Source organism: Pteropus alecto, unplaced genomic scaffold, assembly GCF_000325575.1.
Source record: "Pteropus alecto unplaced genomic scaffold, ASM32557v1 scaffold146, whole genome shotgun sequence".
NCBI lineage: Eukaryota > Metazoa > Chordata > Mammalia > Chiroptera > Pteropodidae > Pteropus > Pteropus alecto.
This window is the reverse complement of record NW_006442107.1, coordinates 30567862-30584625: the sequence shown is the minus strand read 5'-3', so window position 1 is coordinate 30584625 and position 16764 is coordinate 30567862. Positions and strand designations below refer to the sequence as shown.

Sequence of the window (16764 nt, the reverse complement as noted above, 5' to 3'; positions counted from 1 at the left end):
AGTGAGATAAGTGCAATACTGAGGAATGTATGAGGTAGAGAAGACACAGAGATGAAAGTGACCAACTTGTACTGAGGTGGGAGACAGTCAAGGAAGACTTCATAAAGGAAGTGATGCTCAGATTTTGGAAGACCTCCCTGATAGCTTCCCAACCCCAGGAGAGGTCACATTTCCACATTTCAGCCTCCACTGTGGTCATTCAGCAACTATTTGTTATGACAACTGAGTGCCATGCCCTTTGACAGGGGAGGGAGAAGGTAGTTCAGGATTCAGCAATAAAGAAAATAAACAATGTTCTTATCCTAATAGTGCTCGCTTACTATTGTGGGGCTAAGGGATAAAGTTCCATCCTATAAGCAAGCATGTTATTATCAATGGATTTTAAGAGACTAAATATGTTTAAGTCTTGCATTCTAGAAATGTTGTTTCTTTCTAGACTTTTACTAGATTTATAGCTCTTTTTTCTAAGTTTTAAAACCTTCCCCCTTTAGTCTGCCTTTTCTCTCTTCATCTTCCCAAAAGATCAGCTTGTATACTAGGTTCTACTTGCTGCTTCTATTTCCTTACCTCACATTCTCTCTTCGACTTGCAGCGAACTGGCTTCCACCTCTACAACTCTATTGAACACACTCTAGCAAAGATCTTCATTGCTATCCGTGCTACAAATTCAATGGACAATTTTCGATCTTCACCATATTGTTCATTTAGCTACTTTTGATATGGTTATCCACTCATTCTGAATCTAATGCCTTGGCTCCCAGAATGCTCCTATCCTTTTGGTTTCCATCAGAGGCTCTCAATGCTCTGCCCTCCCCTGATGGTCATTGCTCTTGCTCAAGGTTTCTGTCTTTGTTTCACTGCTATCTCCATAGACACTCTATGCTCTCCTCAATCCCAGTTTTAACTGTCTCCCAAATGTTGAAGTCTCCTATGAATAAATAGCTTAGAACTTTCAGCCTTGATCTCCCTCCCAAGTTTCTAACTTGTATAGCCAACTATACACTGGGCACATATACTTAGCTCAGAATTTCACATGCTAAACTCATCTCCCCACCCACAATTTGCTCATCCACCAGAACTCTCAATTTCAATTAATACCACTCCAAAATAGAAACCCAAGTTATTTTTTTCCAGGTCCCTAGTATGCATTTAATCACCAAATCCTACCAACTTCATTGCTTGTTTCCCCTAGAGAATCCATTATCCCCTTCATCGACATCCCTACAGCCCTAGTCTAGGCCCTTATCACCTTTACTTGAACTACAACATCAGCCTTCCGAATTATTTCTCGACCCCCAATCACCGTCCTCGTTAAAACCGTCTTTTATACTTCAGAGAATAAAGAGATTGGGGGATCCCGGAAGAGAATGAGCAAACTATCAAAAAATTACAATTTTTATTTTACAATTTTAACCCAATATTGCTGAAACCAATATGAGCAGGGTGGGGGTGAGGAGTAGAAGAAACAGAAGAGAAATAAACCAGGGTAACACTTGATTAACTGAAGAGAATTCCTTCTTAAGACATAAAAAAGCCTTCTGAGTAGTAAAGGACTTCCATGAACTCTAAAAAGAACTGGTACTAATTTTTTAACTCCCACAATATGAACTTTTTTAGGGTCTGGATAAAAGGACTATCATGTTTGTTTAGGATTGGTATAATCAGAATCAGTCTTGCTTAGGCTTCTTCTAAGCAATGACTCATGTTGTTTTAGCTGGTGTTGACTCATTGCCCCACAAAGGATGACACAGCTTTAAACAGGCAGAGCATGGCTTGCTTTTTCCAATTACATGCCTCCAACAAATGGAAGAGGTGGGAGTTCTCTAGAACAGAGCTTTCTGCAACTAAGCACAACTCAGATTTTACAAAAAACAGTCGCCAAATCAACCTTGTAATCACTGGGCTTTATAAATGAGGAGGGAGAGAAGTTAACTTTTGGTATGTTAAAAATCACAGGGGCCAGGCATCCTCTGTTTTTCAAAACAGAATCTGTGGAAACTTACAGTCAGCTTTTTTCCCATTTAATTGCTTACTCTATTGAGGTCAGCGAATGTTTTCCTTTAAGATGCCAATGAAAAGTTGCAGCAAGTATGTTTTGAGACTCTTCAGGTTATACTTATTCAGATAATGTGCACGGGTAGTTGGAATAGTGTTTGACGGGAAGCTAAGGAAATGCCATTCTCATAATCATTGCCACCTTTCCTCTAGTTCCTCTAGTGCACATTCTTAATGTTTCCCAGTTAGGGAGCCAATTTTTCTCCTTCATGATTTCCTTGCTGTTGGCCTGACTGCTTCTAGAACGCACTGGACCATGTTGTGGGCCTCGGTCCCCTGGTAATAGGAGCTGGTGACCAGGGGTCAGCAGAAGGAATTCAGAGCCTGGCTCAACAAGCTGATTATTCCTTCTGAGCCTCTCAGCGAGACACTTTTCCATACGTTGCTTCCCAGTTGTACCACAGAGATTGTTCCTTGCAGTCCTTGGGTCTTTCATGATACCTAGTTCCTGTTAGTAACACATTCTGAACCACCTGGCTGGTTAAGAATAGTTATAGAAGACTTCTAAAGACATGGAGTTAGCAGAGAAGCCCAGACCATACTTTTATATATAACTACAATAACTGTCCAATCTCTGTAGTTCCAGGGTTGTAAAATCCAAAGTTTATCAAAATGAATACCTTAAAAAATAAACACAAGTGCCTGAAGGCTATTCTGATTCTGACCACTCCAGAAGATTCACATCCAGACTACGATGGGTCCTGGATTGTTTTCTAAAAAGAAATCCTTGAAGTACAATCTAGGTTCGGCATCATCCACGGCTCCAAGGACACACTGGTGGATAAGGACTGTGCTCAGGCTTATGTGAGACTAGGGAAGTCTCATGAGTCTAGATTTCCACAACCTATCTTATCTTACCCTAAATTCTTCAACAAGATTTAGAACAGAACTGATCTTTATAAATGTATGATCTAGCACCTGGCGTGGTCCTTCAGTTGGCTTCAAATCAAGATCAGGTGAAAATTTGACTGAATATTGGGAGACAAAAGAGTAAAGCCTCATTATTCTTATGGAGTGTTTCCTCAACTTACATTAAGAGTTCTTATGTTATAAATCATATTGCAAGGAACAAAGAGAAAAATATATTTTTAACCACAGAAATTTATCTTAGTAGCTAAATAAAGCAATGAAAAAAACTAAAATGAAAAATTCTAAGAACTAGTTACTAAGAAAACAAACCTAAGTATTAAAAAATTTAAAACTGCCCTCCTCTACTTTTGCCCAAAAAAAGCTACAGAAAGATTTCCCGCTACAGATTACTTGGATCTTACTTTCTTGGTCTATAGAAGTTGAATGACTTCTATAGTATATTTTATCTATTTTAAAATATTGTTACCTAAATAAGCCTGCACAAAGGATAAGAATACAATTTTTAAATTAAAAAAATTCTTACTGCATTTCCTTCAAGTGATAACAAAATTTCTCAAGTAAACTACTGATATTCATTTATATTTAACTTACTCCATGCTTATTCCATCAAAACAAAATAGAAATGATTGCAAAAGAAAAGACTGAACCAATACTGAGTGTTTATAACACCTACTATATCAAAGTTGCTATTGCTGGTTGCTAAGGGGGACACAATAATACTGTCCTTGTTCTCAGTAAACATACAACCAAATTCGGGCAGAAAAACACTAAATCATAACATATTAAATAATGTTTCAAATTTAAATAATGGGGTTTAAAAGCACCAGTTTCGGCAGGACTGGGTAGAAATCCCAGCCCTATAATTATCTCATTATGTGATCTTGGGCTACTTCTCTGCACCTCAGTTTCTTCCTACCTCATAGGACTATTGTTAAGGATTAAATGAGATAATGTATGTCAAGCTCTGTAAGCCAGCAATAAAACTAGGCCTTTGTTTTCAAGTGTTGATACCACAGGATAATGCATGATTAATTACCAAATGATCATTGTTATGGCAGGTGAAAACTCTTCTGGCTACTATTGTCAAGGAAATCTCCAGAAGAGTTTAGTCCTTACTTCTTTGACCATGTTTATTCTCTTTTGTTTTGCTTTTCATCTCCTGCCACTTAAATATGGGTTTAGTCCTAACCATTGACATGTTATCTTCAGCTACTGTGTGAATTTTTCAGTATGATAATGAAGGTAGGGAAATGTGATAGGAAAGAGATCAAATGTCATATTATTACTTATAATAATATGTCATTTTAGTACATTTAACATTTTTTTCTAAATATCTGTCAGATTTCTCTGCAGAACTATAAAACTACAAATCCACTGATAGACTTTTATAGAAAGGCAAATGCATTGGCCAGAGTTTTCTAAACTGATTTTCATAAATGAATACTGAACAGGAAATTTCAAAGGAATTATCTTCCCTATGCATTACAGATATACAAATAAATACATAAATATTTATGTCTTATACGTAGACGATAATCAGGACCACAACTTAGAATTACTAAAATAGTATAAATAAATCTCAAGTGTTTGACAATTTAAAAACATACTACTCTCGTCCTTGGTTTCCAGTTTCTCCTACCTGTCTTTTGTATTGTGTGCTCTCCTCATCTATTCATCTAAGGGATCAGCATAGGTTTAATTAGTTTTTAACAGTTACCTAACATGAGACACCTCAGCTGGTTCTCTAAATAACACTTAGAATATGTTCTCCTACTCCTAGAATAACTTGGCATTATGCCTGTCAAATGGATAGTTTTATCAATAATATTTATTTTACTGAAGACTGATTTAATACATCTGATACTCAAAGAATGTGTCATAAACCCGAGATGTTTAAGAAAATGAATACATAGTAAAACAATCTATTGCTTTCTTGAGTTCCCAGTTTAGAGAATTAAGCAACTTTATTTTTTTATTTTGATGCACATTCTCTAGTAATCAAAAAGAAAGATACATGAAACTTCATGTGATAAAGAATGATACATTATATAAAACTCACTAACTCAAGTAATCAGAACCCAGCAAGTAACTGAAATCAAACAAGCAAACCAAAAAACTCTCAAAGAAACTGGAATATAGGCTATCAAAATCTTTCATTAGATTATACATTTTAGTCCTCTGGACAGTATTTTCTTTATACAGTTCTAACGAGCTTGATTATCTAATCAAAAGTAAGTCACAAAGCATGTTAAAAATAACAATATTAGAAAGAACAGATTACTGCCAAAGGCTTTCAGTGCTGCCTGAAAATAAGGGGGAAAATAACAACAATAGATAATATTTCAATTATTTAATAAATAAAACAATACACCAATATAAACTATTTACTATTAAGGCAAACAAACTTACACATTTCAATAGGTGCCTTTACTTCAGCATTATAAATCATACTGACTTAATAATAAGAGTCATTAAAAAAAGGTTCATTTTTGTACTATTTAAGGACACTTTTAACTAAATTTTTATCTAAAGAGGCTTAAAAACAAAACAAAGGGGAGCATTTGAGATCTTGCTTCCTTGCAATGTCATCAATTTGACTTAAATAAAATCTTATAGACATTAAAAACAAACAAACCAAACAAACAAAGTATATTGTTCAAATGGATAAACTTTATTTCCAAATTTTTCTTCTGAGAAACTTTTTATTCCCTTCCCATGCTTTGCTACATAACATTTTACTTTTATTCCTTGCTGGAAATGATATCTAGAGACCACAGATTGAGAAAACAGAGAATTGCAACTACTTTAGAAATCAAATAGTTTGGTTTTATTATATGCAGATTAGAATGTTTGTTTTAACTATGATACATTTACAAACGTTCAAGTAACATCTCAGGAACACTGGTAAGGGAAAAACGTTTTCCATCAGGTAGAAACATAGTTCTAAGAAAATTAAGAACCTCAGTAATAGTCGCTAGCAAAGTAAGATTTAACAACTACATTCTCTTAATGCAGAATTTAACTTAGCAGCTTTCTGATTATTTTTCTCTAAATCTTATAATAAAATTTTTCTTCCAAAAAAATCATAAAACATTGAAAACTAGGGAATTTATTTTTATAGGTTTCATGACCAGATAAAACTCAGACCAGATAAAACGAAACAATTTTACTGTACTTTGTGGCAAAACAGTGAAAAGAACAGTAGGTTAAATGACTACTGATGCTTTTTTATATTTGGTTGACTTTTTAAAGGTGAAGGAGTAAAAACAATAAAATCAGAAAGAATGTGGATTTTATAGTATGTAAAATAAGTCAATGTAGAAGGATTGAGAAAATAGACAATTACCATTAGAATACCATGGTAATAAATTTTACTCGCAAGATCTATAAATGAACGCTAAAATCAGAAGAGGAAAGTTTGAGGAGAAACAGGAGATTTTATAGTCACAAAGTATGCCCCCCATGATATATATTAATTACACAGGGGAAAACAGTAGTTTTACAGTAGGGAAACCTAGCAGATACCACCTTACTCAGGTGATCACAGCTAACATCATCATTAATGAGACATGATGTACTGAGAAACACTTGACATCATTCTGCAGACTTCCCACCCCAAATGCAAAACTTCAATCTAATCATAAGAAGATATCAGACCAATCCAAACCAAGAGACTTCCTGCGAAACAACCAATCAGTACTCCGCAAGTGCCAAGGTCATAAAAGGACAGGCTGTCACAGATTGGAGGAGGTTTGGGAGCCAAGACTAAAGTCAATGTGAGACCCCAGATTCAATTCTACAACAGAAAAATTCCAATGCTAGTGGAAAAACTGGTGAAGGCAGGATAAAGTCTATAGTTTATTTAACAGTACTGTACCACTGTTATTTTTTCTGTTTTGATAATGGAACTATGGTTATGCAAAATGTTAACATTAGAGGAAGCTGGGCGAAGGTTATAGGGAACTCTCTGTACTACTTTTTCAAGTTTTCCATGAGTCTAATATTATATCAAAAAAAAGTTAAGAAAAAGTTATCTTTATCCACATGAAAGTGATTCTATAACACCATAAATTATCTGAACTTTTGTGGATACATGAAGGATTAATGATCAGGGAGAATTGAGCAGGTTAAAAATGGACAAAGCAACTGGCCAAATGTTTAGCCAAATGACACGATCAAAAGAAATGTGCCAGATGTTTTCCAACAGCTCTACATATGGAGGCTCCTACACTCAGCAGGGACTCCACTGTAAAAAGAAACCAAAGACATTAACTAGTTTCAACCACAACATAAAGAATGACCTATAAATATCATATTCTCTCTTAAGAATCCTATTTCTATGATTATTTCTGAGCCCTCTAGAAAAATATAACTACTGTGTCCCAGAATCTGTGTATATGTCCATAAACTTTCATAAACCTACATAGGTGCTTAACTGAACAAGAGTTGGCACCGTGAAATAATGTCTTTTTAATGAATTAATTTCAATCCAGGAAAGTACCAACAAATGTGTCATTAAAAGCTGCTAAATTTGGTATTTTCCACAAAATATTTACTTTCTAATCAACTCCATTTTAATCAAACCATTCTCATTATAATGAACAGTTATGATAATAGGAAACAATATCCCCTTTACAAAAGTTTTAACATTGTTGTAGAGTTAGAATTTCTACGATAACCTTGGTTAGCTTCTATATTTGTTTTTGAGGAAGAGTTGGTTATTCTCTTCTATTTTTGTCCTTTCTCAGGAAGTTTATAGCAAAATGAGATAAACATCAGAAATACTCATGGCCATTTAATACTATACCTTCACCGAAAAATGCTGTATATATTATTTGTATATAACTTAGAAAATCTTTGAAAAACAATGTTCAGCTTCATCTTCAGCTGAAGTTGTTCAGCTTCATCTTCATCTTCATTTTGAAAGTGAAGTTATTTTGTATGTATGTCAACATTTTCATTCTGGATTCTGAATAAGGGTCTAGAAGCTTAGCCTCTATAAAAATAACATGATTCTGAAGACAGTTCCAACATTTGTTTTAAAAGAACTGAGAATCTATAATCCTTCATTCTGTTTTATCTTTACATGTTAAAATGTAAAGCACAGAATATTTGTGGGAAAAAAGGAATTACTTTCTCCCTCCCAATAAACGCTTAGTATTCTTGAATCTCTTTCCTGTATGAATAAGTTTTGGAGATAGGTACCAGAAATGTTTTACTTTCCTATTTATAGCAACAACAACTGAGATTAAAAGTGATAACAGTAATAACATAGCTAACAACTATCTGATTTTTCCTTGGTGTCAGACACTATTCTAAGCAGATGAAGCAAGGCAGTAAATGGTGTAGGTGATGTGTAGAGTCGCAATCTGATCTAAGCCTGAGTAACTGGCAAGTACGATTTATACTGGCTACTTATTTATATAAAATAAAATAGGAAGGCCCTAAAATAAATTACAATGGACACCCAGCTTCAATGTTGAAGAGTAAGAGGATGAAGTGTGCAATGGAACAGCCATTAATTTGCTTCAGCCTGAGTTGCTGGATCCTTTGAGTTGCTTTGATTTTCCTTTCCTTCCCTTCCCTTTTCCTTTTCTTTCATTCCTTCTTTCCTTCCTTCTATCTTTCCTTCACTCCCTCCTTCCTTCCTTTTCTTTGTGATAAGCTGGCAGTCCAGATATATATCTGAAGCCTCTTGATTTTGAAATATTGCCATTTATTTCAATCTTTTTTTTCTAAAAATATTATTGGTCTGAAAGGTAAAGAGCCATATTCTCATGGCAGGGACTTTGTATCCCTAATGCCTAATATGTTGCTGGCACATAGTAGATGCAAAAAGGCTGCCTTCGGCTGTTAAAAACCCTACCATTTTATCCTGGCCATTTTATAATCTTGGTAAGGATTCATTAATTTATTTAACAAATATTTAGTGAAGTACTATAATGTGCCAGATACTATTCTAGGCACTTGGGATACAGCAGTGAAGAAAAAAGAAGTGGGGGAGAGGGTAGGGCAGCAGAGAGGGAGAGAGAAGAGAACAGAAGAGAGATAATATTTTTATGGGAGAAATAGGCCAAAAAAAAAAAAATCAACAGAACATAAAGTCAGATGGAGTAGAGGTTTAGAAATTGGAAATTAAGGAGATGGTTTGCTTTGAATTGAACCCATGCTACCCAGAACTAAAGAATGATACTTAGAAAGTCAGATACAATAGTCCATGCTTCCTAGTGCCATACTGGTCACTACTCCTCAAATATGTTAAACATATGTAAGCAATTTAAAGGAAAGGGTATTATGAAAAGAGAAAGTGCTTTTTTCATAAGCAGAACAATACAATTTTGCTCTTTGGCTTGAAAGGAAGTATTGATCAGTAGTTAGTGAGTCAAAGGTTAATGACTTAGGCCTGATTATTTCTGTTATCAGACCCATGATTGATGGTGTCCTCTGGCTCCACTAAACACAGGAACCTCTCTTTGATTACTGTTACTGGGAACCAAGGAATTAAGCTATTCTCTATTCTCTCTTGATTTAGTTGCAGGGGAGGGGGGTCATTTATCTCCTGCATCAGAGGGTGAGTGACACAAAGGTCCCTATAGAGAGGGTGCAGGTCAGTCACCAAAGATGCAAACTTGGAGCAACATAAATCTAATTGGCAACTGTATGGTAAAACATGACACCCAACTCTTCTGCTCTCATGTATTATCATTCCACAAGACCACATGCTGAGTTAATGGAACTTCTCTAGTTTGCTTTGGAAACGGATGCAGTTTCACATAGCCCAAATGGCACAATCTGGCTATTGCTCCTAGACAGCTGTTGGGAGTTATAGACAGGACAGCTATACCAGAACCATTTAAAAATGCACAAACCTGGCCCTTGCTTCTCATCAAACTATTTAAATCTATTTAGTTTCCCATAATCTAAGTAATTAAAGTCAATGATTATACTTAGAAAACGCCCTAAAGACAAATACAAGCTTGTTTCTTCAAGTAGCCTTTAAAATAATGTGCGTAGCCCCTAAATAGCTGAAAGAAAAATATTATTTTATCATTATCTTTATATAAAAATTAGATTTCATTCAATTTGCTCTTTTTGAAAGAAACAATATTTTCTCTGTTAGCCATGCCTAAAACAGATCTCATAATGCATGTTCTTCTTCTCATGGATATTGCTTGAAAAAAAAGGTGCAATCAGTTGGAAGCCTCACAAGTCAATTAAATTAGAAAACATATCATCATTATCACATAACTAAAGATAAAAGTACAAGAAGAAATAAATGACTGAAAATAAACATGCTTTGAAAAAGCACACCACTCAAACTCCCCACTTGGAAAGAAAACCACTGATCAATGGATCCACAGCAGCCAAATAGCCACATTAAAACAAATAAAACTTCCTCTAAATGTGTCAGATATCAAACCATCTCACTTATTAGTGTAATATTTTTGTCTACCCACAGAAACTTCCTAAGAGTCTAACACTTTTGGCTTAATCAATGAAAGTCTCATTAGCCTTGACACTGACAGAATAATTTAACAAAGAACTCTGATTTATTAAATCTAAAATGCACATAGTGAGATAGCTATAGACCTCTTCTGACCCAAAGGAAATAAATTATAATTACATTTACAGAACAGAATCAACATTAGCAATAACAAAATAATAATATCAATGTATTTATAGAATCGAAAGTTTTTTTAAAATCTAGAAATAAAATTGCTTTAAAAAGTCTACTGAGATTTACTTTTTGAAGAATCTCTCCATCTATGCTTTAGCTCAGGTGGCATGGAGTTACTAAAGAAGCTCTTGTTAGTGCTAAAGGATTTAGGATAATGCATTTTAATTTTTTTCACTTTTTGCATGATTTTCTAAATTTTTTCTAATACTTCAAAGGGTGAATCTGGTAAAAATGAGGCATGTGACTATTATCACCAGGTTGTATCAAGAACACAATTCTGCCGTTAACCTCATTGTTAGCCAAGGCCTTTGGGGTTGAGACTCCGTGCATTTCCACTTCCAATAAAGGACAATACAAAGAACAGTAGCCTCACTCATGCAGTCAACCAAAACTTGAAACAACAGTCAAGTTCTGGTGGTGGTATTCCCTGGCAGAAAACCCAGCTGCAAGGTGAAATCCCGAAGCCCAGGAAACCCCTGCTCCCTTCGGAGTGGCTGTCGGTACCTGCTGCCCGGGTGACTGGTGGCGCCCCGGGGCGTGCAGCGCGGTTCGGAGCTGGGCGGCTGGGAGCGAGCGTACGAATGGTAGGCGGTCAGCACCACGCCGCCCGCGTCCTCCACTTCCATCGTCAGCCGCGCATGTCTCGGCTTCGGCCCGAGAACAAAGGCGGGAACCAGCATGGACCAGCGCACCAGGCACCAGGACCCTGTCACCGGCGAGGAAGCAGGGCCCGTCCTGCTCCTGAGGGCTCTCACCAGGCTGTCAGGGGAAGCCTGCCCCGCCCGCCAGGCAATCCTATTAGCATAGATTGAAAAACACGCCCAGAAGAAATGAGGGGGGAGTTCGAGGGGGGTGCGGTGAGGAAGGAGAGGTGGGGCTGGGATCCCTTTTTCTAGGAAACTAGAAACCGGCCGTGATCCCTTCGGGGCTCAGGCTCACTGCTCTAGTAAAGTTTTTCTTGCTTTGTTTCTTTTCCTTTTCCTTTTCTTCCCCTACCCCCCAACTTCAAACGGGAGACTTATCCGATAGCTAAGAACATTTCCTGCCTGGCAGCAAAGAGTGAGAGAAAGAAACTGTGCCTTGGAAGCCCTGGCAGAGGAGAGGGGCCAGATCTACAGTGCGGGAAGTGTGTGGTCTGGGGAAAAAAGGAAGAAAATGTGACAGTCTTCATTTAAAACATCTACATCAAAAATTAAAGAAACGGATTACGTTCCTGTGTACTTAGTCAAATTACAACAAACTTGATTTCCTTTCCCGCAGTAATTCCCTCTTACAGCAAACAGAACAGGTCCCTCCCTCACACTCAATGCCACAACAACCAGACTCTGACCTCACTCCCACATCCCCTTCCTCCTCTCCCCAATCCTGATCAAATTAACAGACACTACTTTCCGCTGGTCTGAAAATTAGACTTGATTTTTATGGGATGAATGCATGTTATTTCCAGAGGTCTTTATTGGGGGTGGGGGTGGGGGAAGCCCAGAAAGGGGCCTACGCTGACTCTTATCTTTCACACTCTGCCTGACAAGGTGTTTTACCTGCTGTCTTTTACACTCCCCTGGGAACTAGGTAGAGTGAAAAGAGTAGTTCACCCCTTACTGGGGGGCGACCTGGGTCATGCTACTTAACAACTCAGGATCTGTTTCTGTATCTGTGCAATGGAGGAAAATAATATTCTTCTCGTGAGGTTAAAAGCACCAATTATATACTAGGTTCTCAAGAAATGTGATTCTCTCCGCTACTTCCTTCACATTCATCAAGGGAGACATTTGTTTTCACAGCACGTTCTGGGGTGGGAAAGCAAAAAATTTTCATCCAAAATGCTTTTTAGAAAATATTTTGTCAATTAAAGGGTGGGATAATAATGACTAACATTTAGCAAAATACTCATTATGTGTTGGATCCTGTACATTAGCTCTTTAAACAACTCTATGAGGTAGGTAGTACTCCAATTTTATGAATAAAGAAACTTATCAAACATCAGTGTACAGAAAAGGCACTACAAAGAATGCTTCATTCTCCAAAACTTTCATATACAAAGAGACATCTGTTTACCTACTGTTTAGCGCCAAACACATCAAAACTAAGATAATATTTTCTTAAAATGTGAAATAAAGAAAAAATATACTGATACATGTTCACAATGCTTCATCTAAAACCTTGGGACCAGATATATTTCAGCATTTATAAACATTTTTTTAATTTTAAAAGCTAATTGGTGCATGCACCATTTAACATGGAACACCCTCCATCCGGTACAATTTGGGACAGCACTCTGTATTCAAACATATTATTTCTTTAGCCAAACAAAAAAAAATTGACCTTAGTGGAATAAATAAAGTCTATTATTAGCCTTATAGCGATGCTGGTCAGGTTTGTCATCAAACAAGTTTTGATACCAAACTTTTTTAAAAATGTGTATTCTTTATAGCTTTTTGAATTTTAGAATTACCAGAAGGAATTATGGTAGTGGAACTTTTTCTGGGCATGGAATTTCTCCTTGGCCTTTTTTTTTTTTTTTTTTTAACCTGAACTACAGACTCACAATTTTAAATACCTGCAGGGTATTTCTTTGAAAATATTTTGGCCATAACTCTGCCTCAAGATGTCCAACACTGCATCAGTGCTCTCTGATGCCAGCTGCAGCATCCCTCCTCTTTCTCTTGTATATTCACATTTTAGACACCTCGGAGTTACTCTGACTCCTTTCCAACAGTGTATCAAATTTGTCATTTCTTTCTCAAATTATCTGCCAACCATTCCTTCTATTCCTACTGCTACTGTCTTTGTGTTCACATCACCGTCACTTGGTGATGGCAATCCTTTTTTGACATAGATTACTTTCCATCACCTTCCTCTTGAACCTTTCTCCTCCTTCAAAGTGCTGGTAGAATGATTTCCCTAAAACAAAGGACCTCTCCTTCTCAAAAGCCTTCAGGTATAACCCATTTACTACAAAATAAAGTCAGAATTCCTTACAGTAGCTTCTTTCTAATCCATTTTGGCCACCTACTACTTTTTTACTCCCAAGACCCTGTGGCCTACTTACCCAGCCTGTCAAGCACTTTTACTTTGCCTTTGCTCTTACCTGTTTTTCCTGTCTGCAAATCCTTAAAAACCCTCTACCTACCCCCATGAAGTCTTCTCAGGTATTCCTAATTCAAAGTTTACCCCTCCATCTTCCCTCCTGTGGAAATTACTTCTGTCGTAGGAATAATCTCACCCTGCCATGTAGTTAAAGCACAGTCAGCCAAAACTGTACACTGTGTACATACACTGCTCCACTCCTATGCCCACATCGCATGTAGCTATTAGATCAGAGTGCTTATCCACTGAGCCCAGATGTGGTCACAAAATCTTCTCAAAACAGAGGCCCCGCAGCAAGATAGCTTTTTGATGGAACTATTTGCTAACCCAGGATTGTATTACTATCTTCCAACAAATTCATGTCTTTTCCTAAATGTAAGGTTTTAGAAGGGCTAGTGATATATTTTTGTCATTATATCTCAGAGCCCATAGTGTTTTGCAAAGCAGGCAATCAATAAGGCATATCTGTTGAATGAATGAACATTGAATCAATGAATGAATCAATGAATGAAATAGCACTTTTTAGAGCAGTAGTTCCCATCTTTCAGGGTATCCAAGGAATTATTATACATGGTTCATAAGTCCATATGGCACTGCAAACTAAAAATGTTTCACATGTATGTATTATGCTGTTCGCATGTATGTAATATACTGTTGACTTATTAAAATATAACACTGTAAGCATTCTTCAGTTTTCAGCTCTCATAAAGATGATAAAATGCACATATCGTATATTATAGAATACATTGTGTAAGATATTCTCCTTTTGCCCTCCAGACCCATGTGCCACCCTCACTACCTGCTTGGGCCTAGTGGCCTACTTTATCATCTGTCTTTATAAGCTCCCTTGCCTCTGGTTTCGGGAAAAGTGCAACCAAAGAGAGGCACCAACAGAAGATCTAGAAGGAGGTGGAAAACCGGCTTGGGTATCTATTTCCCAAGGTTCTTCTCTTCTTATTTTGCTATTGGCTGGTTCCTTTTACCTAAGGCCATAGCTCCTGACCGGAGCCCTCCCCCATGCTGTTCTCTGGATCCCAGTAATGCTACTGCTATCTAGCCCTTCAGACCTAGGGGTAGTAACAGCTCTTGGTTCATTAAGTTAATCCCTCCTTCTACCCTCCTGCAAATATCCCTTGTTGGTCTTTCATCCCACCCACATCTTTATAGACAGTCTCTTTACTGAATGGCCCATCTCTTCCTGCCAAGACCCTAACTGACATGTGTCTCATGCGAACTGGGGCATTATTCTGTGAGTAAATGCATTAGTGTGTCTGCAGTCTGAACTGTATGAATACGCACACCATACGGGAAAAACACAAATGATAAACATGTCAGTTCAGGTGTTTTGTCACCAAATAAGTTCAGGTATGAACAAGTTTTACAGTCAAATGAATTATGAAAAAGTTTTCAGATTTAAGAGCTTTCTGGATTTCAAAATTATAGATATGGATTGTAGACCTGGTAGAGTCTTTTAATATTTTTGGTATGCTAGGAACCACTAGCTAGGGGATGACAGCATAAGACTGTGACAGCTGGCTTAGCAGCAGAGTAACCAGGGACCCTGGGAAAGATTTTCTATCTGGGAACTGGACTGATAAACTGCCCCTATGGTGGACATTAGATACTTGGGCACAGAAGTAGCATTTTTGGTTGATTTGGAGTAGGGGAAACAGTAGAGGAAAGATCCTAGTTCCTTGTCCTGTGCTGCTCTGGATGTCACTGCAGCACCCAACACTAGACTGAGAGAATGGGAAATCTGAGTGTCAGCACCAATTCTGCCACAAACAGAACATGGGAGCAAGTCGCTGAAATGCAGATCTGTTTCTTCACATGTAAAAGAAATAAAATTGCCCGCATTTATTGAATACTTACTATGTTTCTGGTTCTGTTCTAGTCATCAGAACCCCAATTCAGGAAATGCTCACAGGAGCCTTCTAAGATGTTGCTAGCATCTTCATTTTACAGTTGAAGAAATTCGGTTCAGTAACCTACCCAAGGTACCCCAGGCTAGGACATGGCAAAGTTGGGATTCAAACCCAGGCAGTCCGCCTCCCTGAAACCAGGCTTTTAAGTATTATATTTCTTTTTCATAAAAGATTTGCCAAGATTCAAAATACATTCCTCCTTTATGCTCTAATTAAATGGGTAGCATTTATGTTTCTTTGTGGCAGCTTTCCATAAACCTCTTTAGCATATTGAAGGATATCACTAGCATATAGTAATGATGATGAAAATAGTAATAAATGAAGGAATTACATGTATTTTCAATGCACAATACTAAGGTAGTTCAAAATTTATACATATTTCATTAGCTACTAAGAGCAGTTCATCGACTGCTCTTAGAATGTATTGAAGGTTACTTTGGTAGTATTTCTTTCTGCCTTGAACATTTGTCTGTGAATACATATAAATAAGTCATTAGAGAGTAGTGACATATGTAAACTACAGGTACACTAAAAACTCTACACTTTCCAAATAAACACAGGAAGCAGAGAAGTAGACAAGAGGGTCAGAGAGAGTTGAGTTTGAGTTTGAATTGTGAATTTGCTAAGTTTGAGTTTGAATTGTGAATCTGCTATCTACTGTCTGTTTCAATGTCCTAATTTAAAAAGTGAGGTATCTCCTCTAACAGCTGTTGGGAAGGTAAAATGAGATATCATCTTTGAACCACCAGTCACAGTGCTAAGCATATCATAGATGCTCAATAGATTTTGGTTCCCTTCTCTCTTTTTTCACTATCTCCTGTCACCTGTCTTCTACCTCAGCCTTTCTAGAAGCATCATTTCAGTTCAACCCTCAAGAGTAAACCTGATCTCAAAAATTCCAAAGGCATTTCATAACCTTTACTGAGAGATGAATCAGAATCGATTCACATAACTAAACTTACCTGGGAAAGCCTCCCAAAGTCTGGCCCCCAAGTATAAGTAACATGGCAGTAAGTACTATGAAATATGGAGATATTTCAACAAATTTAACCCCACCAGGAAAGGCAAGAATACAGAGCATTTATGCAAAACCTTAACACAGACAAAAGAAAAGTTCCTCTTGTGGCCTTCACTGCTTATCTGGCAAAA

At 37.1% G+C, this 16764-nt stretch overlaps 1 protein-coding gene across 4 annotated transcripts in view; it reads right to left on the bottom strand.

Moving 5' to 3' along the window:
* The window catches only part of ARHGAP28 (Rho GTPase activating protein 28), a 176355-nt gene extending 164422 nt beyond the window's left edge, over positions 1–11933 (bottom strand). For 2 of the 4 annotated variants that reach the window (XM_025038683.1, XM_025038684.1), the window contains exon 1: positions 11108–11933. In XM_025038683.1, coding sequence (XP_024894451.1) covers positions 11108–11283 — 176 coding nt within the window. In that variant the 5' untranslated portion in view covers positions 11284–11933. The remainder of the gene's footprint in view (positions 1–11107) is intronic. The other 2 variants (XM_025038682.1, XM_006920072.3) reach the window with 2 other exon arrangements.
* Positions 11934–16764: the final 4831 nt, after the last annotated feature.